This window comes from Lontra canadensis, unplaced genomic scaffold (assembly GCF_010015895.1).
Source record: "Lontra canadensis isolate GAN:19392208 unplaced genomic scaffold, GSC_riverotter_1.0 scaffold18, whole genome shotgun sequence".
Classification (NCBI taxonomy): domain Eukaryota; kingdom Metazoa; phylum Chordata; class Mammalia; order Carnivora; family Mustelidae; genus Lontra; species Lontra canadensis.
Window position 1 is genome coordinate 5,453,463 of NW_022631012.1, and position 27,391 is coordinate 5,480,853.

Below are 27,391 nucleotides of genomic sequence, written 5' to 3' on the forward strand. Positions count from 1 at the left end.
TCAAGTCCTGAGACAAGTTATTTAATGAAGACAGTGAAGTGTAGTAAGAATACTAACTGGTAAATGTTTCAAAACACACAAGAGTCATGAGGAATAAATAACATATTTCTAAGAGGACACACCTTCAGCACTAACAGCTGAACGCACAGACCAGACTGACCCTCGGCGGAAGGAGTAATTCCTGTGGGAAGTGCTGGAGGTACAGGACGGACTCACAGACAGTCGACGGGATGCCAGATTGGTGACTTCTTCTACTGACAAAGAAAATGGGGAATGTGACCTTTGGTTTTGTAACAAAGTTGTCATCATCACAGCTAAAGCTGTATTACATCACAAGTGTATACTGCTCTCTGAGCATAAGACTCAAGTAATTTAGAGTGTACTTAACAAATAGAAAAAAATCTTTTAGAAACACAGACAGAAAATCCCTCCCATAGATTCCATAAAACCAGAGCAGAGAATCACTGAATTAGAATGGTTCATAAATTGTCTCTGACGCCAACCAACAAATTGGTTGCATTTGTGAAGGTTGTTAGTTAATGGACTAACCCCATTTTTAATGATGAAAGATTGACTGCAATTACTTTAATACACACTCCGAATTTAGCTGTTCTCTGAATCATAATCACTATTGGTCCATTATCATATTGGATCATTCAATGTGACTACATCGCTCCTCTAGGAACAGGCCAACTCCAAAAATGAAGAACATAATAGCTTTCCTCTTTTGCTAGTGTCAGGAGGTGAGAGAGAGAGAGACACAGGGGTGCATATCACCTCACATTACATAAAATCATTAATGTTGATTTCAAAGCCAGTCCTTTCCATTTCCTGCTCCTTAGCCCCCCAGGATGTCCCATGTGTAGGGGGCACCTTCTTCTTCTGGCTCTGAGTTGGGTGTGCAGGTGGGCTCGTAACAAGCCTCCTGGGTGATAGGGATGGCGGTGATGAGGCTGGCTTCTCTACCAAGACGTTTCTTCTCTTCCTCCTGTTGCAAGTTCTTTAAGATATGTTCTGCTCTCTGATGGGAGCGGGACACAGCCCGGGCTGAAAAGGATTTCTATGGAGACATGAAGACCAATTTATTTTATAGAAACTGTTCTGCAAGGTCACAGCCATAAAGAGTGTTCCCACAGAATTACACAAATGTGGCACTTTGCAGAAAATGGAAGGGCACCCGTGATCTAGTTTCATGGCCATTTGTTTGTTCTTTTTTTCCTGCCAGGCTTCCAAGTTGTGTGTAACTAAGTTATTCATTTTCATTCAATCAGACTAATTCTTCAAGAATATCTTTAAGTTTTGGGATTTCACCTTTAGAATTTGGGGTGATATCAATGATCCACTCTAAACATTCAAATCAAATAAAAAATTTTAATACTCTAGTCCTTTCCACAACTTTTTGAAATGGTCTTAAATGAAGGACATTTATTTTACAAGGTTAATAAAAGGGAAAGAACCACAGAGAGAAGGAGGAATGGGATATCTCACATAAACCAAATAGTTACATGATTTATTTCATGTTTGTATCTCAGATATCTACCACACCATAAATACTAAATTATAGTAGATAAATAGAGTGACACACTGCTAATAGTCAACAATATTTATAGGAACAAAGTGAATAGAAATTATGAGAATTGATAGCAATACTAAGGTTGACAGGATCTTTACATAAGACTAAAATTTTCCATTGATAAAAGATTCAGGAATAATTAAGGGCATTAGGTGGGCCACATGGCAATTTATTTGCAGATCAGGGGTTAAGCTGATTTATTATATTAAGGTAAAGTAATAATTGTGGAATGAGAGAAGAAAAACTGGATATACAATCTGGGGTCTTGGTTTCAAATTCCTTGCAAACTTGGTATACAGAGAAATTACACTCTCTATCCAATAACCAATATTCATTGGCTCAAATGACTCCATTGTCTGTATGGGAGACAAATCCAAGATCCTTACATCAATGATTCAGATGCTGGATTTTCTGTATAAACATTTTTATGGGTAATGAGCTCAAACAGCTCTTCAAAGAAAACTACAATGCCTAGAAAATGTGCAATGTACAAAAATGTTCAACCTAACTTCATATATTCAAGTGACTTTTTAAAGAATTGCGAATAAAAAAACCAATGACTTTGTTTTTTGCCATTCAAAGTGGCATTAAAAAAATATTAGTTTGAATACTATTTGAATAAAGATGACACGCTTTCCTTTTCTATTGTATATGGGTAAAATGGTAAAATCTTCCTGGGGCTACTTTGGGTGGTATATCAAAAATCTTTAATATTTATATACTAATTATCCTAAATTCCATGGGAATTTGTAAAGGAAAATAGTCATGGATTTATGCTGAAAGATATATCTATTTTCTTTTCCTTTTTTGATTTTCCATATTTTCTACATTACTCTTGTAAATCAGAAAATTCAACAGGTGAAAAATGCATATTTTGCACTCCTTTTTTTCAAAAAGCACTTATTCTTGGTTCTTGTCTATGAATGCACAGTTCTCTCAACTTAACTGTTGGTGAATTCTACTACATGTAGCACTGATATATTAGAGTACAAAAGACCTGAGGTCTCAGAGTGATATTTGTGATGATGATACTAATGATCAACAAAGTGAAGAAAAGACCAATGTCCAAACAAGGAAATAAGAGCTGTCAACTCAGGTCTTTTTCTTATTCATCCAGGGTCAATCTCATTACCTTTTGGGTAGCTTCAATATTACAGGTTAGGTGAATATCTTTGCTTTCTAATAACTAGAGACAATAGTGCTACACTTGGACAAGAAATCAATGGCTAATGCTTTTAACAATTGTGAAAGGTGGCTGCTACTGAGATCATAAAACAAAACTGTTGGCTTAGAGGTCTGCAAATGCTCACTACTGCATATTAGTTCCTTCTATTCTACTCACAAGAACAAAAATCTTTCATGGCTGATTCTCTGTGCTATGACATTCTGATGACAAGAAGGAACAAATTTTCTCATGCACTCATTGTCCTTCTCTCTTACATGGACACCGCGGAGCCTGCAGTGATGAGAAACAAAGTGCCTGTTACTCACAGACTGGTCTTCATTAATGGGGTCCTGGACACTCCCGCTGCATTGAGGCACCCAAGGGGGGTCAAACATTGGGACAGATGGCATTCCAAGCACTGGTGAGGGCAGGGTGAAGTTTATACTGGGAGGCGGGATCTGTTAGTTGATATCAGAAGAATGAGGTAAGATGGAAAATAAGCTAGAATGAGTCGAAGTATAATTATGAAATCATCTTGTAGAGCACATGATGTTACAGAGCACAGGGTGAACGTCTTTTGATCTCAGTTTAGTCATTAAAAAAATGAACGGTTTCAAATATATGCTCTCTATTTGAGTTAATTACCCCATCCTCCAAAAAATATCTATCTGTATAAATACAGCAAAGTATCTCAAAGATTATACCCCAAACTTTTATGGGCATACCTCTGGGGATGGTAGTGGGGTCTTGAGGTTTGTAGAAATTTGATTTTCATACTCTACCACTCTTTCATATTTCAGTATTTTTTAAAACAAGAATTCATTCATATATGAGTTAGCTTTGCTTATATAATCACAGAGAAAAAGAAAAAGAAGCATCCCTTGGGCCATATACTGTAGATCTGAAGTTCAAGGATTTAAACAAGCCTTGGGTTGGGTTTGCAAATCTAATTCCTATGGCGGAAGTATCCCTCACCTTGAAAATCTGCTGTGCTCCTTCCTCCATCCGGGGCCAAACCTGGTAGCGAAACCTCCAGAGTGTGTGGAATTTGAGAACAGCATTCAGCCTCTGTACTGTCTCTGGGTGGTGGAACTCGGACATCAACATGTCAGACACAGCCTCAGGGACTTTCACCGCACACAGCAGGAACATGGCAGCTAGAGACAGCCAATAATTCATCAGCTACACGTCTTTTAATTTTGCTTGATCCTGGGGGACAGGGAGAAGTGGGGAGCTGTTCCTATCTCCTGAAAATTACTCCTGCGCTAAGGGAACCAGGCCACAAAGACTGGTGAAAGCAAATCTTATTTCAGCCATTGAAAACCAAACATGATCCTTTGTGTCACCCACCATCTTCCAATATCCGGCGAGGGCAGTGACAGCATGATATTTCCGTAGAATACCTCATTCCAAGCAGTCTTACTTTGGCTCACAGTGAAAAGTGAATGTGAGAGGAAGCAAATGAAAAAAGGAAATAATATACCAAAATATCCTTTTTAGAAAATGCCAAGAATCATGTCACAGTAATGCTGGGATAGTGCATAAAAATGACCATTAAAAACTGTCCCAGTTATATTAAAAATAAAATTCACATTGTACATGTATTAGAAACCTCCACCTTTCTGAGACATAGAAGAGACAAAGAAGCCAAAAGGGATTTCATGAATCATGATACCTTTGCTGTTTTTTTAATTTTGGGAAAAGTCAAATATCAATAAAAGAAAGGCCAAGCGCTACAGTAAGTTACAAAGTTAATGAATAATGGGGCAGAAAAATACACTCTGTAGCACAGATGCATGAGTCAGTGTCCATCATAAAAACACAATTTTAAATCTCTCTTGTAGTTTTCTTCCTGGATCAGCAAAACATACTCAGACAATTGTGTCAGGACAGCTGGTGTTGAGTGCCACCTCTGAAACCCCTCTGCTATGTGCTCCTGGGTGAGCCTCTCCACCTCTCTCAGCCACTGTTTCTTTAGGGGCAGAATGTCAGTGATGATGATGATGATGATGGTGATGAGGATGATGATGGTGATGGTGATGATGATGGTATTTTCCTCCAAATTTGTTGTTAGAATAAGGTACAATAATGCATGAGAAAGAGCTCTGTGACGTGAAGAGTACGAGAAGCTTCTAACGCCTGTCTTATTTTCTGGAGGCAATGTGACATATGGGAGGGACATCTATGTGTGCAGTCAGAAGGCCTGGGTCTGGTGTCCTGGCCCTGCTGCTTCTGATCTGTGTACACTCAGATAAGTCCCTTCAACCCTCTGAGTTGCCATTTGCTCACATATAAAGTGGTTATTACGAGGGTCAAGTAAGACCACGTGTGTGCTATGGTTCTATAAGAAATGTTAGTTCTTGTGACAATTAGTGCTTGATAATCCTTTTCTTTATCCTACTAGTTTTTTAAATTTCTACTCTTTCTCCTTTCTTTACTTTTCTTTAAAATGTGCTCTACTCTGTCTCAATTTTTATTCGCCATGGTCTCTCTTTACATCATTGCAAGCTGGGGTTCTATCTGCTTCAATCCCTGTCCTGAAGCAGTTTTCTGGTAATGCTGACTAATTAGCAGATCCACTGGTACTTTTTACAGCATTTGTTTCCTTTCAGTTTTTAACATTTTCATGACCATCTCCCTGAAGAGCTATCCTTTGCTTGCACAGTTTGAGGTTGAGTTCTCCTACTTTTCTGGTCATTTTCCAGGGTTTGCTGCTGGGCACTGCTCTTCCTGTCCTCTGAAGATACAGAAGGCCAGTGGCTTAGTACCCAACTTTCTGCTCTTTATTCCACAGGTTCTCCCCCCAGAAATCCCATCGATGTCACAGCTTCAGCTGCCTCAAAGAGCAGATTTTTCCCCAAGGTTATCTCTACCTTTGCCCTTTTCTCATTAGCTTTAATGTCATGACACCAAAGATTCATCTTCTAATCATCTGAAACCAAACTGCTTTACTTGTTGCTGCCATATTCAATACATACTCTATATACAATACTACTCTTTTTTTCTAGAACCCATGAATGGTTTCCTGCAGTTCAGTGGAAAGTCCATACTCCTATGAGTTTCATTCAAGGGCTGTTACAATCTAAGTCCCACTCACTTGTCTAATCCCATGGACTGGAGGAGACCCCTCTACAAAAGCCATCCCAGTCTCAATTCCTCCTCAGGCTTTCCAAATAAGCCCCATGCATTTCCACACCCCATGAGGCTTTGCACATGCCATCCTCTTTCTTCTAGCTTTCTTTAAAGCCCAATCTATTTGTTCATATCTTCCATGGAAGTTTCCACGACTATCTCTTATTTGAGAGTGTGCCCTTCCCTGATGCTCTCTCAGAAACATGTGGTAGAGAAGAAAAATCCAAGCTTTAATGCAAACAAAAATATTTTACAAAGACATTTGTTGTAATGTAGTATAAAAAGCTGAAATACCCCAAAATTTCCATTAGTAGTCTAGGTTAATTCTTATGACCATTCAACAAAATATTTGGTGGGCATTAAAAAGAATGAGGTGAATTTTTTAGCTAATGCTAAAAAATGGTCTCCTAGGGAATGCTTCTCACCACTTCTCATTTGGGGCTACCCAATTTTAATTGATTTTTGCTCAAATAAGCTCTGCAGATGTTTAGTATACCCTAGTTTATCTTTTAACAGTTCTAGTGTTAGAAGAGGGAACTGAAGGAGACGCTGATGGCCCCTGGGGCAATTAACAACCAGGCATGGGTGCCTGTGGAGCCTGTGACATTGCAAACTTTAACTTCTTTTTTTCTGAGAGACAGAGAGAGAGAGACAGAGAGAGAGGAGTAGGAGCGTGGGGGGGGGGGCAGTGGGGGGGAAGCAGAGGAAGAGAGAGAGAGAATCTTAAGCTGGGTGTGAAGCCCAACACGGACCTTGACTTCTGTGTCCTGAGATCATGACCTGAGCTGAAATTAGGAATAAAACCGACTAAGCAACCCACCCACCCTGGCATTTCTTTTTCCATACTGGGTCTGAAAACTGGTCAGAATTAGACTGAGTCAAAGTGACTTCTGAGGACTGATTCAGATTTAGAAATTTAGCTGGGTCTGGAGTCACATTGGGTCTAACCTAAACCAGACTGGTCCAGTATGAAGCCTCAGGTGAAAAAATTTTGTTTTAAGGCTGAACAAGTAGGTTTACTTTACCAAAGGTAATCTTGAATGACAGTGGCCACTGTGGATAACTTTCAACCATTTTTAGAGAAGCTTATCCGTTTATGAAGTGCCCTAGAGAGAAAGCTGTCTCAGACAGGCACTCACTATACTCGTTGTTGGGAGGGAAATAATCTTTTGCATCATCTTTGCCCCCTCATGTGTCCATGGAATTGCTCAATACTGCCAGAAATATTTACTGTTTGTCCTAGATGAAACCTGACAAGTTACTCAAAAAGATTTTTTTTAAAGTAGCTCTATGGTTAGAAGTTGGCCAAATTGGAAACTGATATTCAGAGCCTGATAGGAACTTTTGTTTTTAATGCCTTCTCTCCTAAGTCAAAATGAAACTGTGTGCCCAGAGGGAAAGTAAAACATTCTGAAGCCATTGAGGAAGGATTTACTAAAACATTCCAAAGAAACAACTGTAAGTCTAGAATTTAGGAATCTTTTGATTTCCATCTTAGTTGAAGATCTTCTCCAGGATATAAAGAAGCGATTTGAGGATAATGTAGTTAGATGGCTGGGTAAGCATCTTGACATTTAAATTACATCCCGGTTCTTTGAAGAATTACCAAGTGCACTTGTCTAACAAATCGAGTCTTTACAAAAACAGAAATGTAGACTTAGAAACAATTCAAAGCCCAACTATCCTTTTTACCAATCTCCAAATCCCTATTCATTTGAAAAGGCTTTCAGATATTGTAAAAAATGTGGATTTAGGAAACAAAAAGCCTTCTTGAAGAAATTTATATCCTCTCTCTGTGCCTTTGAGATGTAAATGTTGTATCTGGTTTCCCCCAGGAACCCAGGGCCATCTCTTGAAATGCAAACTTCAGGGAAGTAATTCTTTTTTTTTTTTAATTTTTAAATTTTTTATTAACATATAATGTATTATTAGCCCCAGGGATACAGGTCTGTGAATCACCAGGTTTACACACTTCACAGCACTCACCATAGCACATACCCTCCCAAATGTCCATAACTCAGCCACCCTCTCCATACCTCCCCCTTCCCTCAGCAACCCTCAGTTTGTTTTGTGAGTCTCAGGGTTTGTCTCCCTCCCAATCCCATCTTGTTTCATTTTTTCCTTCCCTACCCATCAAACCCCCCACATTGCTTCTCAAATTCTTCATATCAGGGAGATCATATGATAATTGTCTTTCTCTGATTGACTTATTAGGGAGATAATTCTTATCGGGAAAGTATATAATGGGCCACTCCTCATGACCCCAGCGCAGCTCTTTTGCCCTTGGGTCCTATCCCTTGCTTTAATAAAACCATCTTTTTGCAACAAAGACGTCTCAAGAATTCTTCCTTGGCCATTGGCTTTGAACACAAATGTCTTTCCTACACCAATGTGATCTAGAATAATCTTTGATAAAGAAAAACTAGATTAAGGGCACCTTGTGCTTCAGTGGGTTAAAGCATCTGCCTCCGGCTCAGGTCATGATCCCAGAGTCCTGGGATCATGCCCCGCATTGGGCTCTCTGCTCAGCAGGGAGCCTGCTTCCTCCTCTCTCTCTCTCTCTCTCTCTCTGCCTGCCTTTCTGCCCTCTTGTGATTTCTGTCAAATAAATAAATAAAATCTTAAAAAAAAAAAACAGAAAAAAGAAAAACTAGTTTAAGTTTGTTGATTTAATTAAAACAATACTATCTTTAAAGTTATCAGCATTAAATATAATACTCTTATTCTAATAGGTTTACTAAAAGTCAAAGGAACTCACATTGTTGCTGTTGTAGGATTTATCAGCAAGAAAGATAACTTAAAGTGATTAGCTGTTCAATGTCTTAAGAAATTTTCATGTGTAAACATAATAGTTAAGAATTAAGTAGATGTAAGATTTACTATGAAGAAGAATATACTTCTAGAAATTGTGAAATGTATTAATAAATTTGTCAATCGGCAGAATGCTACTATAATAGTCCACAATTACTTACTTCTTAGTTACCACTAGGAATAAAGGATTCTAAGGGTTAAGAACCCTAATCAATACATGTAATTATAACTACTTAGAAATAATAAGGATGAAAAATAGGTAAATAAAGTAAAATGACCATTTGTTCCAGATTGAGGAAGATTTAAAAAAAAAAAAACGTAGAACAAAATCTTAATGGTCATGAAAATAATTATAGAAAATTTGTAGAACAGGAATCTAGGAAAGTAAATTTTACATGTGGTTATGCTGACTAAAGCTGGAACAGATATATTTAAGTTTTTAAATAATGAGTTTTAATATTAAAAACACACTGGTAAAAAAGTTAGAATTTGGTTTTGTCTCGGCTGAAAAACCAAACTTTTCTTTGACTATCGGTCTGCTTTTCATAAAAGATTGTGAAAAGTATTTTTCAACCTTTTGGGTAATCTACCTGGAAAGCAAATGTTTTGTGTCTTACCAAAATAATTTACTGTGCTTCACGTTGTCTTTATCAGGGTATTTGATCACTTAAGAAAACCCATTTTTTTTTTTAAGAGAGAATGGAACTTGGGTGGGGAGAGGGAGTGAGGGAATCTTAAATAGGCTCCCTGCCCAGTGCAGAGCCCCACATGGGGCTGCATCTCAGAACGCTGAGATCAAGACCTGAGCTAAAATCAAGTCAGACACTTAATCCATGGAGCCACCCAGGTGCCCCTATATTTGCCTTTAAAATCTATTATGGCTTTAGTTAATTAGGTAATTAAGAATTATTTCATAGTGATCTGAGATCCTATTTACTCAAATGTTCAAATCTTTTGACATTTTGGCAACTTCCCAAAATTGAATTCTAAATGAAGTTTCTTTGATTTCAAAGTAACTGAGTTTTCCCAGAGGGTCCCTAGAAATCCTCAAAGAATTTGTCTCTCACCCTGTAAGAGATATGTTAAACTAGGCTTATTTGATTATGTTAAATTATGTGGGAGCACTGTCAAGTGAGAATTGACAATAAACTTCTGAAGTTATAGGTGTATGGAAATATATTATTAATATGGGTATTCCAGAAATGGTTCCAAGTTTCTAGAAAGTTGTCAATACTCTCATCCAATTATTATCCTAAATTACTGTGTACCACAGATATAACTATGTTTCTTTATAATGAACTTTCATCAGATCTTTAATCATGGCTCCTTTTCTAAAGGTCTTTCTATTTACAGACAGTTACTGTTTTACTCTGATGCTTTTATAAAGTGCTTCATCTTCAGAAAGATTCATGGTAATGTCATAAAATTAAACTGGTTAAGAATTTCCAGGAAATGGAAAAAATGACTCAAATAGAATAAGAATTAATGATATGAGATTGAGTGGACTGATGAAGGTGATTATAATTTTTTTTAACCCTTTTTCTTTGAAACATTGCTGGTTCCTTAATGTTTTATTTTTCAAGATTTACGGGAATGTTTTTTTCTCTTTTCTCTTAAGCTATCTATGATTTACAGTAATTTTACAAAGCATATCACTATAAATAAAATGGAAACATTTACTTTTTCTTCTTACCTGATTCCTCCAGAATTCAGAAATTCAATGAGTATTCTTATTTTCATGCAATATAGTTATTTGCATAAGTTCAATAAGAACCTGTTTTTGAATAACAGGGGAAAACTGGAAACATTGGTTTTATTACCAAGGCTTTGACTGGAATGTTCTATTTGAGAAGATGCATAAAATCAGATATGACCAGACTGTTTGAAGGGACTAAGGTTGACTTTATGGAGCCAACAAAAACGCATTGGAAAAACTGGTCTGGTATTTTGCTTACAGGATTCCCAGCAGTCTTATCAGGTGACTAAGGAAGGCCATTTCCTGGCAGGCCCAAGAAAGTCAAGATATCCTGGGGACCTCAAGAAAAGAAGAATTCAGCCAAATCTATACATATTTTAGGTGAAATCTGATGGTGAGTTCTTCACTTGGTTTCTTTGCCTGGAGAGGTTTTTAAAAAGTTCAGTCTAAGATTCCTTATAAAAAGCTTCAGCAAAACAGATTTGAAAAATGCCTATAGAATCAATCACTATTCCTACTGTATTTATATAAATAATCAGGCCTGTTTAATGAGACTAGACTTATTTTTGCAAACAAATCAGCCTTCCTATAATTATCTTTGATCAAAATGAGTGTGAGTGAGTGAGAGAAAAAAAAATGTGTTTCAGTAAAAAATTGTAATACTTGTGGATATCAAATTCTAGTCCTGTTCATCATTTTTGACATTTTGTTATTTATCTGTACACCCAATTGGATCTTGAATTCTTCTAGTTCCTCAAATATCTGGTTACAACTCACCAAACTAATATTTCCCACCTTCTGATTTGGAATCACTAAGAACAAAGACTGCCCTTGAACATTCTTGGAAGGGATAATACCAACTCCTCCTTACTACCCAGATGGCAGCCAAACTTCAGGGACTTAAATGGTAGGTCTACCTCCCTCATTAGAAAGAGGTCCTCTGAACTCTTGGAAGTGCACACCATCTGGAGATCTAAAATTAAAATTGACTAGGGAGGTTCCTCCTCAGATGCAGATGGCATCTTGGGGACAGTTCTCCCAAGGTCACAGAGCAAGAGCACCATCTCCAATATTAAATCTTCATTCTTGTTGCCTTTTTGCTATTTGCTTTTCTCTTTGTTAATGAGCAGGGGAGACAGTGCTCCTTAACCCTGGCAACTATGGCTGGATCTACTGCTAAGGCCCTAGTTGTACAACAAAATCTCTATATTTCCTTGCTAATTGGTTTTAGATAGTAGAATTGCTTTACTTCTCAACTGAGCACAGAATCTGCTGTGTGATAATAAAATACGCCTTGTGGCACCTAGATCAAAACCTCTGGTATTGTACCAAATATAAGAAATTAACAAATAAGCTTCCTGGATAGAACCGGTATATTCTTTGCTATATTTGATGACAGCTGGTTTGGTTCATGGGACTCTGGCTGAGAAGCATCCTTCAGTCTCTTGGCATTAATTCCTAATAGTTGTCATTGTAGTCTCCCTGGTGCATTGTGTTCTCTCAATCATCTTAAATGCATGTTCTCAACCATCAATCATACATTACATGGTCACACTGTGCTTAGAGAAGCAGAAAGAAGATGGACAACGAGATGAACAAAAAAAACCCAATTGTTTTATGGATGTGACATCATAACCCATGAGTTTCACAATGAGACAAAAGCAACATAAATCATACCTGAGAGTGGCACTAATACCAAATTTTTGGATGATCTCTCACGTATGAGAGGATGACCAAAACGGGGTAATTGTTAAATTAATTAAATAAGGAGACCATTGGCTTGATGTGGCTCTAATCCTGTGGTGACCTATGTAAGGTAAAAAAATCTAAGCCTGGAAATGCCTCAGGGTACAAATCATAGTGCTAAGGACAACCAATCACAAACAGTCAACCAGGCTTTTAGCTATAGCCGGTCAATAGGTGCCTTACTCTGCTTCTGTCCTTTTTCTACAAAAGCCTCTCCCTGAGCTCCTGTTAGCGGAGTGCTTTGAAGCACTTCTAGTTTGGTGCTGCCTGGTTTGGATAGATTTTTCTTCACATAAGCTCTTAAAAAAAATCTTCTAGATATAAAGAAAAACTGCAAAGTTCAAAAGTCTTTATGGTATGTCCTATTTGTGTGAAAAAGGAAACAACACATACACTGGTACTTAGGCATATATATATATACACATATGTGTGTGTGTGTGTGTGTGTGTGTGTGTGTGTATATATATATATATATATAAAATCCTAGAAAGATTCCTGAAAAACTTAAAAATTGTCACTGAGAGTGACTGAGAGTCATGGGAAGAGAAAATACTTTAAGCTTCATACACTTCTATAATGTTTGAATTTCTACTACATACATTTTTGCAATTAAAACAACTCCATATGACTAAGAGTACATACAAGAAGTGGAAAAAGGTGAAGAACCCACATTTTGCATGTACCTTTTACTAGCTATGTGGCTTTGGATAAGTCACCTAAATTGCAACAGATTTGTTTTGACATTGTAATTTGGACATAAAACTTTACTTGTAATTTGGACATAAAACATTACTTGTATACGATTTAATACAGTTAATGATGGTGGTTCATGGTAAATCTGGGAAATCATAACACACAAAAAGAATTTCTCTTTTGTGAAATGTAGTGAAAATGTATGTTCTGGGAAAAATAATTTTTTTTTTTAATAATTTGGCAATGGCCTCCGAGAGACATGCTCTTTTGTGCAGAGTATGGGGTAAAAAGTAAAGGGTGTGCTTAGCACTTCAGCCTCCCTCCCTAGAGTGTAAGGCTCTAAGGTTCTAGCAATTGCTGTTGATCTGACCTCGCGGTGAAAGGGAATGGATACACTTCTTTCGTAAACACTGGGATTGGGGGAGACCAGGGTCATGGGTAATCTTTTCTTACCTGCTGCTCCAGCCATGTGCTCATCCATGCTGAGCAGGAGTTCCCAGGCAGCTGGCTGGATGTCTCCATACATCTCTTCTGTCAGAATTGGTGCTGCCTTGATTAGCAGAGATAAAGGAGCAGGTGACAGGCTCATCACCTGGGAAAAGACGGAAATCACATCTTAAAGTCATGGAAGCCACTGATTACTATACTCCTTGTGAAACCCAAGTACCACTTCCCTTCCCTGCTTTTCTTAAATGACCTTAAAATACTTTCTAAAATGATGGCATATTTATTGGCATGGTGTATGATAAACTTCACATCTTATTTGTCGATGTGAAACTATGAAAGAAACTAATTTTATCATGCTTTCACCACAAAAAATATCTTGCAGCTATCTAAGGAATAAACTGTAGAATAAGCTCTAAGAGAAAAGAAAGACTCCAGCCAGTATATCTTTGTGTTAGTAGACTTTTAAAGCGTCCTGTTTTCCTTTCTGTTAGGAGCTGATGGTCCATGGCAATCAGTGAGCAGCTTCTAATTTAGAAGGGAGTTCCATTCAGAGAGTTAGTTTTCTAAGCCAGTAAACCTGGATGACATTGTCCCTTTGAAACATTGTATATTGTGGTTATTGCCCTAGATTATGCCACAAAAATCCTATTTAACCTATTTATTTCAGATAATTTATTTTTTAAAAATTTTATTTACTTATTTTAGAGTGAGAGCTCGAGCGTGAGCAGGGAAAGGGGAGAAGGAGAGAGAAAGAATTGCAAGCAGACTAGCCACTGAGCACAGAGATTGAGGCAGCACTTAATCACATGACCCTGAGATCTTAACCTGAGCCACAACCAAAAGTCAGATGCTCAACCACTGAGTCACGCAGGTGCCCCCATTATTTCAGATAATTCAGGTGATCAGTGTAAGTTGTGGACAGTCTAGGTCTTTAACCATTTTGAAAACTTTCCAGAAGGGGCACCAGGGTGGCACAGTTGGTTAAGTAACAGACTCTTGGTTTTAGCTCAGGTCATGATCTCGTAGTCGTGAGATGGAGCCCCACATCAGGCTCCGTGCTCAGTGTGGAGTCTGCTTGCAATTCTTTCCCTGTGCCCCTCCTGCTCTTGCTGTCTCTCTCTCTCTCTAAAACAGAGAAATAAATCTTTAAAGAGAAAAAAACTTTCCAGAAAAACAAGTTATTTTTCACAGGCACCCCCTCTCCCACCTTGGGGAATGTGTGTAATGATTTAGATCTTAGGTTGTAATAACAATGTAACAATGTGTCTTGCACTGGATAAGAAGATAAGTGTATTATCTCTCTCTTTTTTAAAAAAATTAACATATAATATATTATTTGCTTCAGGGGTACAGGTCTGTGAATCATCAGTCTTACACAATTCACAGCACTCACCATAGCACATACCCTCCCCAGTGTCCATAACTCAGCTACATTGGAAAGAACTCAAAAACATGGAGGCTAAAGAGCATCCTACTAAAGAATGAATGGGTCAACCAGGAAATTAAAGAAGATAAGTGTACTATCTCTTTTAATCCATGCAATAATCCTTTGAAATGGGCCTAGTGTTATAATCTCCACCTTATTTATGTATGAGGCAGCTAAGACCAAGAGAAATTAAGTGACTTATCCAAGGTCCTAGAGCCAGAGCGGGAGCTGTGGGATTTGAACTCAGAAAGTCACATTCTAAGAGTGGTGAGCATCACCACCACGTGCTGGTGGGGGTTGGCTCCATGGAATTGGGAGAGTGGGAGGAGGCATGGTTCCAGCCATGTCTCTGTGGAAGCTGGCTGGCTAACAAGAAGGGGATTTTTTGGTTTGCACCCTTGGTGGCATTCTTTCCCACAAATTAAAGGGGTCTTCATGCTAACTGTGCTGAGTGGCACTGGATGTCTCGAGCATTATAAATAGGCTATCTGGTGCCCCCTCCTGATTACAGCTCCATGAATGTTTCTGATCCAGCTGTCAGTACCTGCAGTCTGATGTATTTTAGCATTCCCGAGTCCTTCTTCCCTTCCAGGTTGGCCTCTGAAACTCTCTTCTTCAGAGAAGGTGTCCGCAGGCATGACTTCTCTGAACACTGCAAAGAACATAAGATAGGTGACAAAGAGTGTTGCCTTCTCTTGAAAGCCAGCAACACTGTTTCCCCCCAAATTTTCCAAACAACTGTCTTCATTTAATGGGAGGGACGATGTAGGCCTTGTAGGCCCATACCTTCCGAAAGTGGTAAAAACAATTAATTTTGGAATGAAAGGGAGCTCAGCGATCTTTGGCTACGAACTCCTCTTTTACCATGATGGAAACATGTCCAAAGAAGTGGAATACCTTGACCAAGTTACAAAGCTGGCTGTGAGCAGAAGTCAAAAAGGACGAGGACCTTTTGATTTCCATTTCAGAGCAAGTTATATTCCATGAAGCTGTTAAAAACACACATCTTTTTAAAAATTAAGTCAGTTAAAACCCACTCTCATAGCCCCTTTACAGGATTGGATGATACACATTGGCATTTGGTCATAGTAGAAAGAATATATTTGCTAAAAGAATGGTAGGAAGTAAAAAATAAAAGACTCATCAAGAAAGTACAGGTTCAGAGCACTTACTATCTAGGCCCGAGTTGTAAGGTAAAATGGTTTCCTTAAAAAAGCCCAAATCATCAAAAAACAAAAAACAAAACCACACGGGTCTACAGGAGGCAGTAGCTCTTTTTTCAGATTGTTTCCTGAACCAGGGTCCAGAATAAAACTGACTTCTGTATAAGCACGGAGGAGATGGCTTTCTTCCTCCAACTCCCTAAATGCCAAGGGATGGAGGGGACAGAGCATGAGAATGATCGGTCCTAATGGTGACAGGCTGTTGTTTATTTATCCGGAGTCTTGATTCCCCTAGTTGTGCACTGTGGGCTGTGCAAAGAGGGAATCCATCCTTCCACACAGAATAAATGCTCATTTGGTTTTCCAGTTCTGTGTCAATGAAACACTTTCTTCCTCAATGCTGAGGAAAAAACGGAACTCCTTAAGAATTTTGAACAGGGCTTCACAGTGTTATAGATGGAGATATTGGAAAAGAAAAGACAAATCTAAAAGTACACGAATGTTCCAAGAAAGTCTTTCAAAACTCTGACAAAAAGACTCAAGACAATGCATCTGGTGAGTGACTGGTATGTAATGAACTTTTAGAATGAATCTACTTCAAAAAAAAAGAATCTGAGCTCTTACTGTGTTTTCTAAAGATAAAAATGTGGAGGCACATACTTGGGAACACATATCATTTGAGGAGATAAACCCTCAAATGATGCATTGCATTTTTTTTTCTGTGAATGTATAAACAATATACAGCAAGACCCAAGCCTGTTTTATAACTTGGAATCTGTTCTAAAATCACATGGCAAAATAAAATAAAATAAAATAAGATAAAATCACATGGCAATAATTTTCCATATAAATGTAGGTGTGTATTTGACATCCTTTTTAAAAAGTCAAGGTATTTTAAAAGAGGCATCTCTCTTATTCTACTTATAAAACTATACGTGCAAATTTCAGAATGCTGGAAAACACAGAAAAACTTGGAAGAAAAAAACAGAAACCCCTATAATCCTTAACCAGTGATAGCTGTTATTTTGTTCCTTTCAGTCTTTTTTTCATTTTGTGTGTCTTAGCACAATGGTGAGGATGTCCTATATGTAGTGCACAATTTTAAACAACTCATTTTATTAGGATCTTATGATATTTCCCCAGGTAACTAGATAAGATTTTCAAAATAGGATTTAAAATATGATTTCCAATTTTGTTAATATTTTACCTTTTCTTCTCTGGCTGGACATTTTATCTTTTTCAGGGTTACCTTTGAACAATATCTCTTGGTTAAATTATGGGTTTTTTAATCAGGCAGATACCAGCTTAGAAGAAAAAGGGTGAACATTCATGTTTGCCTCTGACACTCTGGGGAACGTAGGATTCTGTTTAATCTCATTTACTAGGGACAGAAAGTATATGTCAAGCTTCTCAGATATCAAATATTTGGTATTCATGCATACTTCCCTAGGATGCATGATTTGTTCTGGTGCCTCATCATCGTTAGGATGCTTGTGTTAGAGGAAAGGGAAGGGCTTTCACTCTAGGGTGATGGGCTAGTGATTCTTCGAGTGACTTGTTGAGGCTTGAAAGATAGGTACCAAAGATGCATACTTGTGTGACTGGCACTTGGATACACTGTGAAAGTCCTCAAGTCCCTCTACTGGTGTGACCCCTAGTCAGACTGACAAGCCTAATATCAGTTGCTTTTTGGCTTCTATAACTCGATGTAAAACTTGGCCAGAAGAGAACTAATTCCTGGATGCAAGAGGAGGCTAGTTCTGAAGGTATCTTTTGTTACTAGTGTTTCATGGAAGAGTAAGAAATTTCATTGGACTATGAGTTGCCTATGCTGGTTGGAATTACACATCAAGCTGGGATATGTAAAGAAACCCAAGACTAGTAATCCAAGACCAAAGGACAGAATGTATCACCAATAGAGGATGGCATTCATTATTGAGTCAATCTACCAATGGGAGGCAGCTACACAGCCCCAGGAAGTGGCAGGGATCCTGGGGCATGCTTGTTGTGGTCTGGTGTAGACCTTGGACCACTGACATTTTCTTCTTTCTGTATGTCTTGGACATACATTCACCATATTTGGCTCTGTGACTTCTCTCCTCATTCTGACCACTGTTGATCAAATTTGTAATCCAAAACCAGTCCTTTGACTGACCAGGGCTTTATCCAATGATGTTTGGATCACGAAGAGAAAGAATGGAGTCCACCAAACTCCTGTCCTATGGAATTAAGGGACACAGAGTCTGATTCATGTAGTGATGGGTGCTGGGACTGAGAAATGATGATGCAACCTAGAGATTTTCAGGTCACATACAAGGTGAACAAAGCAGGAGTTGTTGGTCAGGGGACAGAGATGAGGAAGAAGACGGAGATGCAGAAAGAAGTACAGGTGAGAAACTAGGCTGATTCTGATAGGGACAGCAGCTTTGGTTCCCATTCTTTTGGAATTTGGCTCTTTAGGTTGGTCCTTGGTTTCATGAGATTCTGCTATGTCCTTTGAAGATACCAATTATTTGAACACGTTTCAGTGGGTTTCTTGCAATAAAAGATTATTGACCAGAGAGACATAATAATTATTTTAAATAAAAAATTAATTTATTCATTTAATAATTCAAGAATGTTTCTTATGAGTTAACCAAATGCCGGGAACTGGGCTAACCTTTGGGGATTTGCTGGGGAGCAAAACTCCCTTGATGTTTGCCCTCATGGACAACGTATCTTACTAAGAGAGATGGATAACAAACAAGCAAATGAAAAATCATGGTAAGCATAAAAATAGACAAATGCCATGAATGAGGAAGCATTGTGGAAATAATATGGTATTTTAAAATTCAAGAAAACTGGGGGTGCCTGGGTGGCTCAGTGGGTTAAGTGTCTGCTTTCAGCTCAGGTCATGATCTCTGGGTCCTGGGATTGAGCCCCCCACATTGGGGCTCCCTGCTTAGTGGGGAGTCTGCTTATCCCTCTGTCCCTCCCCTGCTTATGTTCTTGTGTGCTCTCTCTCAAATAATAAAATCTTAAAAAATAAAAAAAGGGATAAAATTGAGAAAACTGGAGTCAGTTTACCAAGCACTCTGGGAAAGAGATCTTCCTGGAAACATATTTCATGCCAAGAGAAGTTTAATTATTTCCCCAGAGGTAACCTAGACCTTTGGGCCTCACACATCTTTGACATGTGAATTTGAATGGGGAGACATTCTAGCAGATGAAATCAAGATCTACAGCCTGGTTTTGGTCTCACAGTAGTGTTTTCCAAAACTTTGGAAAAAACATTAGTCCTGTAGGAAATCAGCTGGCCCCTTGCCATTTGCTTTGGCTTCACAGAATTTACTGACACTGTTCCCTTTTTTTTCAGGCACATATTACCTTGTACCCTTTTAACCTTTTTGGGTGAAAGGAAAATAAAAGTTGTTTTATCTACTCCTTTTCTTTCATCAGGAAGCACTAACTGAAAATTTACTCTGTTTAGAACATGGCATTGGAAAAGATACATATATAAAGGAAAAATGAAAGAATATTTTGGTGAAGGTAATATATAGTATATAAAAACCCTTCAAGCTTGGAAGTGCACTAAAATAGACTAACAGGATGTACAGTGTGTCTCTGAGCATTGAAATGTAGATTAGCAGATTGATCAGAGTTACATGGGTTACAAAATGTACTAGCTGCCACAAATATATTCTGCCATAAAAACCAATTCAAAAGGAAACAGGAATGAAATATCAATTGCTCATAAGGCTCAATTTTAATCAGAATCACTGCTTTTATTCTTGATTTATTGCCTACTCTATTTTCAGTTTGGCCCTAGAAATGTGGGCATTGTTCATTTATGTGACAGATTCAGCCCAGGAAATGGAAACATCATGAGAGAACAAAAAAGAGCTTGCACAGGAGGCTGGCATTTTGAAAATAAAATGTTTATTGCAGCAGACTCAATGCATTTTTTCAGCTCTTCACCTGCATAACTAATTTAAATATGTTAAGATTAGAGGCCACTTAACTCTTGCTTTACTTTCTCTTTGCCTTCCTAAACTGTAAGCATGCCTAAGGTTGGCAAGCCTCTTCTGCTGCTTCCGGCCAGCATCCCTGGTGGGCTAGGGACAGAGGGCACTCATAAACTAGACAGCCCACTCGGCTGGCCGTTCAATCCTTACTGTCCCTCCACTCTAAGAGAGGAACTCTGGCAGGTACCGCATAGGAAACAGTGTGCAAGACTTCCCCGGAAGTTTATAATTAAGTGGCAGAGGAGAAGCAGGGAGATAAGGGGCCCCATTTTGCAGGCAGATTGATCTTAAAACTCTCAGAGCTCGCCACCACTCACAGGATAAAGACTAAAATGGATATGGATTACAGGTGACAGTATAGTTGGAGCAGTAAGAAATCTCAGAGTATGTATGGTGAACAACGAACATTAATTCCAACATACGTGGTTTTCTCCTAAAACTAAGAGACTTTTTACTTAAATAAAAATATATCTACATATCTGTATACATATATACACACATGGATATATGTACCTATATGTTTCTTTTTATGACATCATTAACAGTTCAGGAAGTTACCCACGTTGATCTATTCCCAAGATTTTCCTGCAGATTATGTGCAGTCTGAATACCATGAGATACAATAGAGTATCTCTGATACTCTAATAGAGATTAAAAAAAAAAAAAGCTCTGGATTTGATATTCCATATTTCTAAATAAAAATCTAGCTAAGTATGTTACAGATGTGAACTGTGACAGTCCCACCCTTCTGAGCCTCCAATTCTTCATTTGTAAAATGAGCAGTACAGTATCTCTTGCATAAAGTTTGTAAGAATCAAAAAGCACTTTGTCAGTGATACATACCTGTGTTACAGCCTTACTTATATGCTTTGAAAAAAAAATACTGAAAGATCCTATCCTGGATCTTTCATAAGTGTGCAAACAGCACACTTATGCATGAAATACAGGTTTTTTTTTTCTTTAGGATCTCTTGTACTACCCCAAATTTCTTCAATGAACTGTATTGTAATTAAAAAAAAATTCCTTTGTGAGTGCTAAAACATTACAAACTGCTGCATGAATCAACTGTGTATTTTTTGTTATTGCTCATCTTCTCCAGTTGCTTGATTTGAATTTTATGACCCTTCCTCCACCCCACCAAACCCAGCTTGCAAACTCCTTAGGGGAAGGATCCTCTAATTCTACTTATTTACTTTTTACTTCTCCCAGAATACCAACAGCAGGTGCACAATGAATGCTCACTGAAATGAATAGGTATTATATCAAAATCTCTTTGTAAAACCACTTGTGAGGAGCAGCTGCAGGGGCAGCCAGCAGCACGGGGTCAGGCGTCTTGGCTATCATGCCTATTCTGGGGCAGGTGGGTGACCCAAGTCTTTCCCGGCAGGACCACGGCAGCCCTGGTTACCGTCTTCATCTCCTGCCAGCTCAGCTGTTCAGTGTACTTGTCAAGAAAGAGCAGCTGAAGGCTTGGAAAATGTAAGAGTTTCTTTAAGGAATTTCCTTTGGTCTGATTTGACCTAGATTACTCTATTATTTATCTGTGAACAATTGGGCCATTTATTACTTATTCCTTAATAAGAAACTGATAAACCATGTCAGTTTCCTATTACCGCTGTAATAAACTACTGCAAAATTCGTGGTGCAAAATAACACAAATGTATTATCTTACGGTTTTTGAGGTCAGATCTCAAATGGATTGGCAGGGCTGGGTTCCTTCTGGAGGCTCAAAGGAATCATCCATTTCTTCATCTTTCTAGCTTCTAGGGGCTGCCCCATTCCGCAGCTTATGGCCCTGGATCACTCCAACCTCTGCCTCTGTGTCCCATCTCCCTCTCTAACTCTGACACTCATACCTCATTTTTCACTTATAAGGACCTACATAATGACAATGATCCCACTTGGATAATTCAGAGTAATTTCCCCTTTCAAAGATTCCTACCTTATTGCCTCAGGCAAAATCCCTTTGCCACATAAGATAACCTATTCACAGGTTCTAGAAATTAGAATACAGACCTCTTGGGGAGACATTATTCTGTCTACCACTATGACCTACTCATCACCCACACCCCTATGAATGCATATTCATTCCCAGAAATAAAACAAAACCTGGGAAAAGATACCACATATGCTCATGGATACAAAGATAAAGCACCTGTCTTACTTTGTTCGCCTTCTACCTTTGTTCAAAATCACACAGATCTGTAACCTGGTTTATACACCTGCGATGGACTGAAATTTGTATTTCCAGAGAGAAGATTGCTGGGACATCATCTTCCCTATCAGAGGCATATAACCAGCTGATGGTTCACTCACCTCTTTTTGTTTCTTGCCCCGGAGAGCCACACTGCTGCTGCTGTTACTCTCCCGGAGGGAGTCCACGGTGTCTCCGTAGAGCAGCTTGATGGCTCTGACCAGTCGGGCGCAGGAGCGGCTGTGGTGCAGGTAACAGTGAGGGTGGCAGTAGTCGACGTGGGTGCAGATGAAGCTCTGCTGATTGCACAGCAAGATCATGACCTGGAACACACACGTTCCCGAGACTCAACCAGGCCATCAGCGTTGACACCACGGTGAGTCACTGAGTCCCTCAGGAAAGCAAAGGGTTACAACTCTTTATGTACTTGGCTTCTTGGCTCTCTCCATTCACACTTGACAGAAGGAAATTTTTGAAACAAGAAAAGGTTAAGTGACCTCGAAAAACTTAAACCAATTACAGTGGAGCGTTATGATTTCCCAACAGTTTCAAATGAAGATTCTAAACTTAAACCACCTTATTTTTGCAGCTTGCGTGTTGTGGAAGGAGTCAGGTAGAAGAGCAGTGACTGGTGAGAAATTCTCTGCCAAAGGATTTGGCTGGCCTTTTACGGTCTTGGGATATCTTTAACTCCAGCCAACCCATGTGGAATTGAAAACACTTCTGCATCTTCTACCTTGGCCTATAACCTTCAGCTGAGCCTGAACCTGACTATAGAGCTTCATGTCCCCTCTCTACAAATTAATTTTTCTCTAGCTTTTCAGCCACTCTAGCTCTTGGGGCTTGATCTGGCTCAAATCCTCCCATCACCTAGATTTCCCAAGTGGGATTCAAGAACTCAGTTGTTTTAAAGTATATGGTTCTTTTAAGATAAGGAATGACGACCTTTGAGTTTGTAACTTCTGAAGTTGCCCTCGGAAAAAGGCAATAGTATTCTAGTGTCCACAAGGCTAATTAAATATCCATAGAGTAATCTTCTGAATGCATCCATCCTTCATGAAACCAGTTCCTACCCCAACACCTAATCTGTGAGAGACTGTGTGCCATACTGGATGGAGAACATAAAGTAATTCTACGTGGACAAGGCCAATCAAACCTACTATACAGGGCTGCCACATATTTCCTCAAGAATAAGAAGACCTGCTTACTCTGAGGCAAAGAAAAATAACAATAATGATCAACTCTATACTCTGTCAAACTCAGATAACAATATCTCACACTCTTCAAAGTTAAAAAAAAAAATAGGTGTTGTCTGAGCAGAATATCCAGATCTCTCTTGAGACTCAGTGAACATCCCTGCTATTCCTGTATATATATTCCTGGTGTAAGGGAGGGTACATATAAGAACTGTAAGGTTTCCCTTGCTTTTCTCATATCTGGCTGATAAAGAGAAATATTGAGAAAACTTAGCAACAATAACCAAAACCAAATAAGCACACAAATGACCATATGATCAGACTTTAGTTTACAAAGATTCTGATTTGGTACAATATCTGGGGTGGAGGTGACCTAGAAATCTGTATTTTTAAAATTATGCACAAGAATGTCTTTTAGGTAGAGTTCTAAGATGCTCCCCAATTATCCCACCTTCTGGTATTAATGACTTTGTGAAGCCACCTCTTGTTGAGTATGGGCTGCCCTAGTGACTTACTTCTAACCACCAGAATGCAGCAAAGGTGAGGAGATGTTACTTCTGTGATTAGATTGCATAAGATGCTGACTTCTCTCTTGTTACCAGACTCTCTTTTATTGGGTTTGCCACGTTGGAAAGGTTCACGGAGCAAAGAAATAGGGGTGGCCTCAGGCCAATAACCAGCTAGAAATTGAGGCCCTCAGTCTAACAGTTCTTGAGTAACTGAGATTCTACCAACAATCACATGAGCTTGAAAGCAAATTCTTTCCCAGTCAAGCTTTCAGATAAGACCCCAGTCCTAGCTAGTACTTTGGTGTCTTGTGAGAGAGCCTGAAGCAGAGGGCCTAGCTAAACTGTGCCAGGATTCCTGAGCCATAGAAACTATGAGTTAATAAATGTGTGCAATTTAACATACACACAACTACATTAATATACGTATTTGAATATATTTATTTGAATTCATAAGATTGCATTTAACCCAGGCAATCAGGACCTGAAAGACAAGATGTGGAAAGGGTGTTGACTGATGTAAGCACAGTGTGGGTACATGCCACATTTCTCCTTCAGGCATAAGCAGTCAAGGGGGCAGGCAAAGCTTTAGGCAATTTCATGAGAACTGGAAGATCAAAACTGGAGTTCAGAATTGCCAATGGGAAGAACTGAGTGGACAGTAGAGAAGGGAAGTTTGGAGAAATGAGACTTGGCACTTGCCTTCTAGGCATTTGTTGATTGAGTAAGCAGCCAAGCAGAAACCAGCTGACAAGCAGAATGGAGATTTTGGCAGTTTCACTGTGATGAGGAAGTAAAATTGGAGTTTCTGACCCATCAAGACTGGGGGCACACCCAAACTCTCACTGGGAACCTTGGAATGCTTCAACTGGGAGGTGTGTGTTGGGAGGGTGGGAGGTGGCTGTGGGGGGCTGGATAGCAATACATCTAGTCAAGTCAACTTCGTCCTTGATAGGACTGTGGTGATCTTTACTGTCTGCCAAAGTATAGGGTGAATCCTCTCTGGAGGGAGATAGCATCATTGGGAACCTCTATAATCCCATGTTTTCTTTGGTTAATTAATAGTCTTTGTTTTAGAGCAGTTTTAGGTTTACAGCAAAATTGAGCAGTCTGTACAGAGAGCTCCCAAACACCACTTGCCTCCACACATGCACAGTGACCTTCATTATCAACATCTTCCATCAGAGTGGTACGTTTATTATAATCAGTGAATCTATACCGACATGTCACTATCATCCAAAGTGCTTAGTTTACATTGGAGTTAGCTCTTGGTGCTGTACATTCTATGAGTTTTGACAAATGTATAATGGCATGTATCCATCATTGTGCTTCTACAATTTTTCACCCACCACACCTGATAGTCAATGAAATCACTAAGCATATTAAGGAACAGACTAAAAGAATATAATAGATTCATATATTGGAGTTAGCAGTCATGGATTTTTAAATATGTATGATCAAAATGAAAATTAAAGAATATTGTAACTGAATGGTAATGAACATAGGATGTATCAAGTGCATGATACAACTAAATTTCCTAAGGAACATCTATAGTTTTATATATAATATAAATCTTGATATAGTATCTATATCAAGAAATTAGGGAAAGAATACATGTTAAACTCAAAGAAAGTAGAAGGAATTAATAAAGGTAATAGAAATTAACAAAACAGAAATCAAATATCCTCCGAATGACAAACCAAAAGCTGATTTTCTGGTTAATAAAACTGAGGTACTTGTGGCAAGACTGATTTAAAAAATGAAAGAAAGAAAAGATATAACCCACGAACACTGGAAATAATAAAGGTACATCATTGTAGATCCTACAGAATTCAAAAGGATTTTAAGAGAACATTATAAACACCTTTTTGCTAATAAATATAAATATTTGGATTAAATTAACAAATTCCTAGGGGAAAAAAATAAATTGCTCAAACTGCTCCCAGAAGAAATAGAAAATCTGAATGGTCTGAATCATCTTACATATGTTGAATTTATAATAAAAATCATCCTACAAAGAAACATTTAGATCAAGATTTCTACTTAAAGAAACAATACTGGCTTACACAAATACTTCAAGGAAAACTAAAAAGTATTACTGAAGGAAATCTAAACGGTGGGACATAAATTAATAGAGGGATAGACCACTTTATAAATTAGAAGATTCAATATAATAAAGATCTCAATTCCTCAATATAAATGATGCTTATATTCAATATGAGGCTTTATGTGATTTTATAAATGATTATGATTATGATTATATGATTTAAAAGCTTTTTAATAGAAACTGATAGGTGACGGCACCTGGGTGGCTCAGTCAGTTAAGCATCCAACTCTGGATTTTGGCTCAGATCATTATCTCAGGGTTATGAGATCGAACCCTACACTTGGCTCCAGGCTAAGTATGGAACCTGCTTAAGAGTCTCTCTCTCAAAAAAAAAAAAAAAAAAAAAAAAAGAGCCCCCCCCCCCCCCCCCCCCCCCCTCCCCCCCCCCCCCCCTCCCTAAAAAAAAAAAAAAAAAAAAGGAAAAGAAAATTGACAGGTGACTTTAAATGGAAGTGAATATGGCCAAAACCAAGCCACCTTGAGGAAGAACAAGGTTGGAGGATTTACCCTTATATGAACCAAACAAATCATAACACAACACACTCTATAACATAAGATATCAATTATATGCATTTCAAAAACAGACAAAACTAATCTATGATGTTAGAAGTTAGGATGGTTGTTACTGTTAGGAGAAGGTAGTGACTATTAGAGGGCATGTGTAGGGCTTCTAAGGTATGATAATGTTCTTGAACTGCTGGTGGTTACACAGACCGTCACTTTGTGAAAATTTTTGAGCTGTATACATAGGTTTTCTATGCTTTTCAAGAAGTAGGTTGGACTTCACTAAAGAGTTTACTTTAAAAATAGCGAATAGAGAATCTCAAAATTAGGTTCTGGGGGTCAGCCAGTTGTGAAGACACAGCACTGTAAACTCTGAAGAGGGTCATGTACCAGCCAGCCCTTATCTGACCCTACCAGGAAGTCAGGTGAAAATGAGAGGAGATGGTAAGGAACATACCTAAGATGGGTAACAGTGCAGGCAGTACTCTGCTAGGTGTGGATCTGATGTTATACTTCCTTAACTTTCTCATTCTTTCCTCATGCCCAGCCCAAACCTTCAACTCTAATCCATGCCCAAAGTTTCCATGAAATCCCCTCCTGCCTATGACCTCTGAAGAGCCCTTTGAGGTGTAGCCTTTGTTGTCTTAAGATCTCCATGTTCTGGTTTACAATCAGATCTACACATACACAAGGCTGACGTCATGACCTTGCTCTTAGCATTTATGGTAACCTGTAGAAAACTGATGGTGATGCTTCTTCTGTGGTACCTAGGCCCTCTTGGTCACCAACCTGACCTGATCCCTCAGGGTTTTCCCTGACTTACATTGACCTAAAAGCCATCCATAACAAAGAAACTTTGGTTTTAGTTAAGCTTAAACTGAATACGATCCAAGAGAATACCAATCCTGTGAGAATTCAGAGGTTCAGCTGAAGTAGAGGCCTATGGTCGGTCTTTCTTTCTTCCTTACTTTTTCTTTCTTTCTTTCTTTCTTTCTTTCTTTCTTTCTTTCTTTCTTTCTTTCTTTCTT

At 38.6% G+C, this 27,391-nt stretch overlaps 1 protein-coding gene across 2 annotated transcripts in view; it reads right to left on the reverse strand.

Annotated features, from left to right (window-relative positions):
• UNC80 (unc-80 homolog, NALCN channel complex subunit) overlaps positions 1–27,391 on the reverse strand; it is a 225,382-nt gene that overhangs the window by 73,932 nt on the left and 124,059 nt on the right. For both annotated transcript variants that reach the window (XM_032859910.1, XM_032859911.1), the window contains exons 29-35: positions 22,173–22,373; positions 15,234–15,341; positions 13,270–13,408; positions 3,714–3,895; positions 3,065–3,196; positions 874–1,060; positions 123–254 (exon numbers count right to left, since the gene is read on the reverse strand). In XM_032859910.1, the coding sequence (XP_032715801.1) occupies positions 123–254; positions 874–1,060; positions 3,065–3,196; positions 3,714–3,895; positions 13,270–13,408; positions 15,234–15,341; positions 22,173–22,373 (1,081 nt within the window). The remainder of the gene's footprint in view (positions 1–122; positions 255–873; positions 1,061–3,064; positions 3,197–3,713; positions 3,896–13,269; positions 13,409–15,233; positions 15,342–22,172; positions 22,374–27,391) is intronic.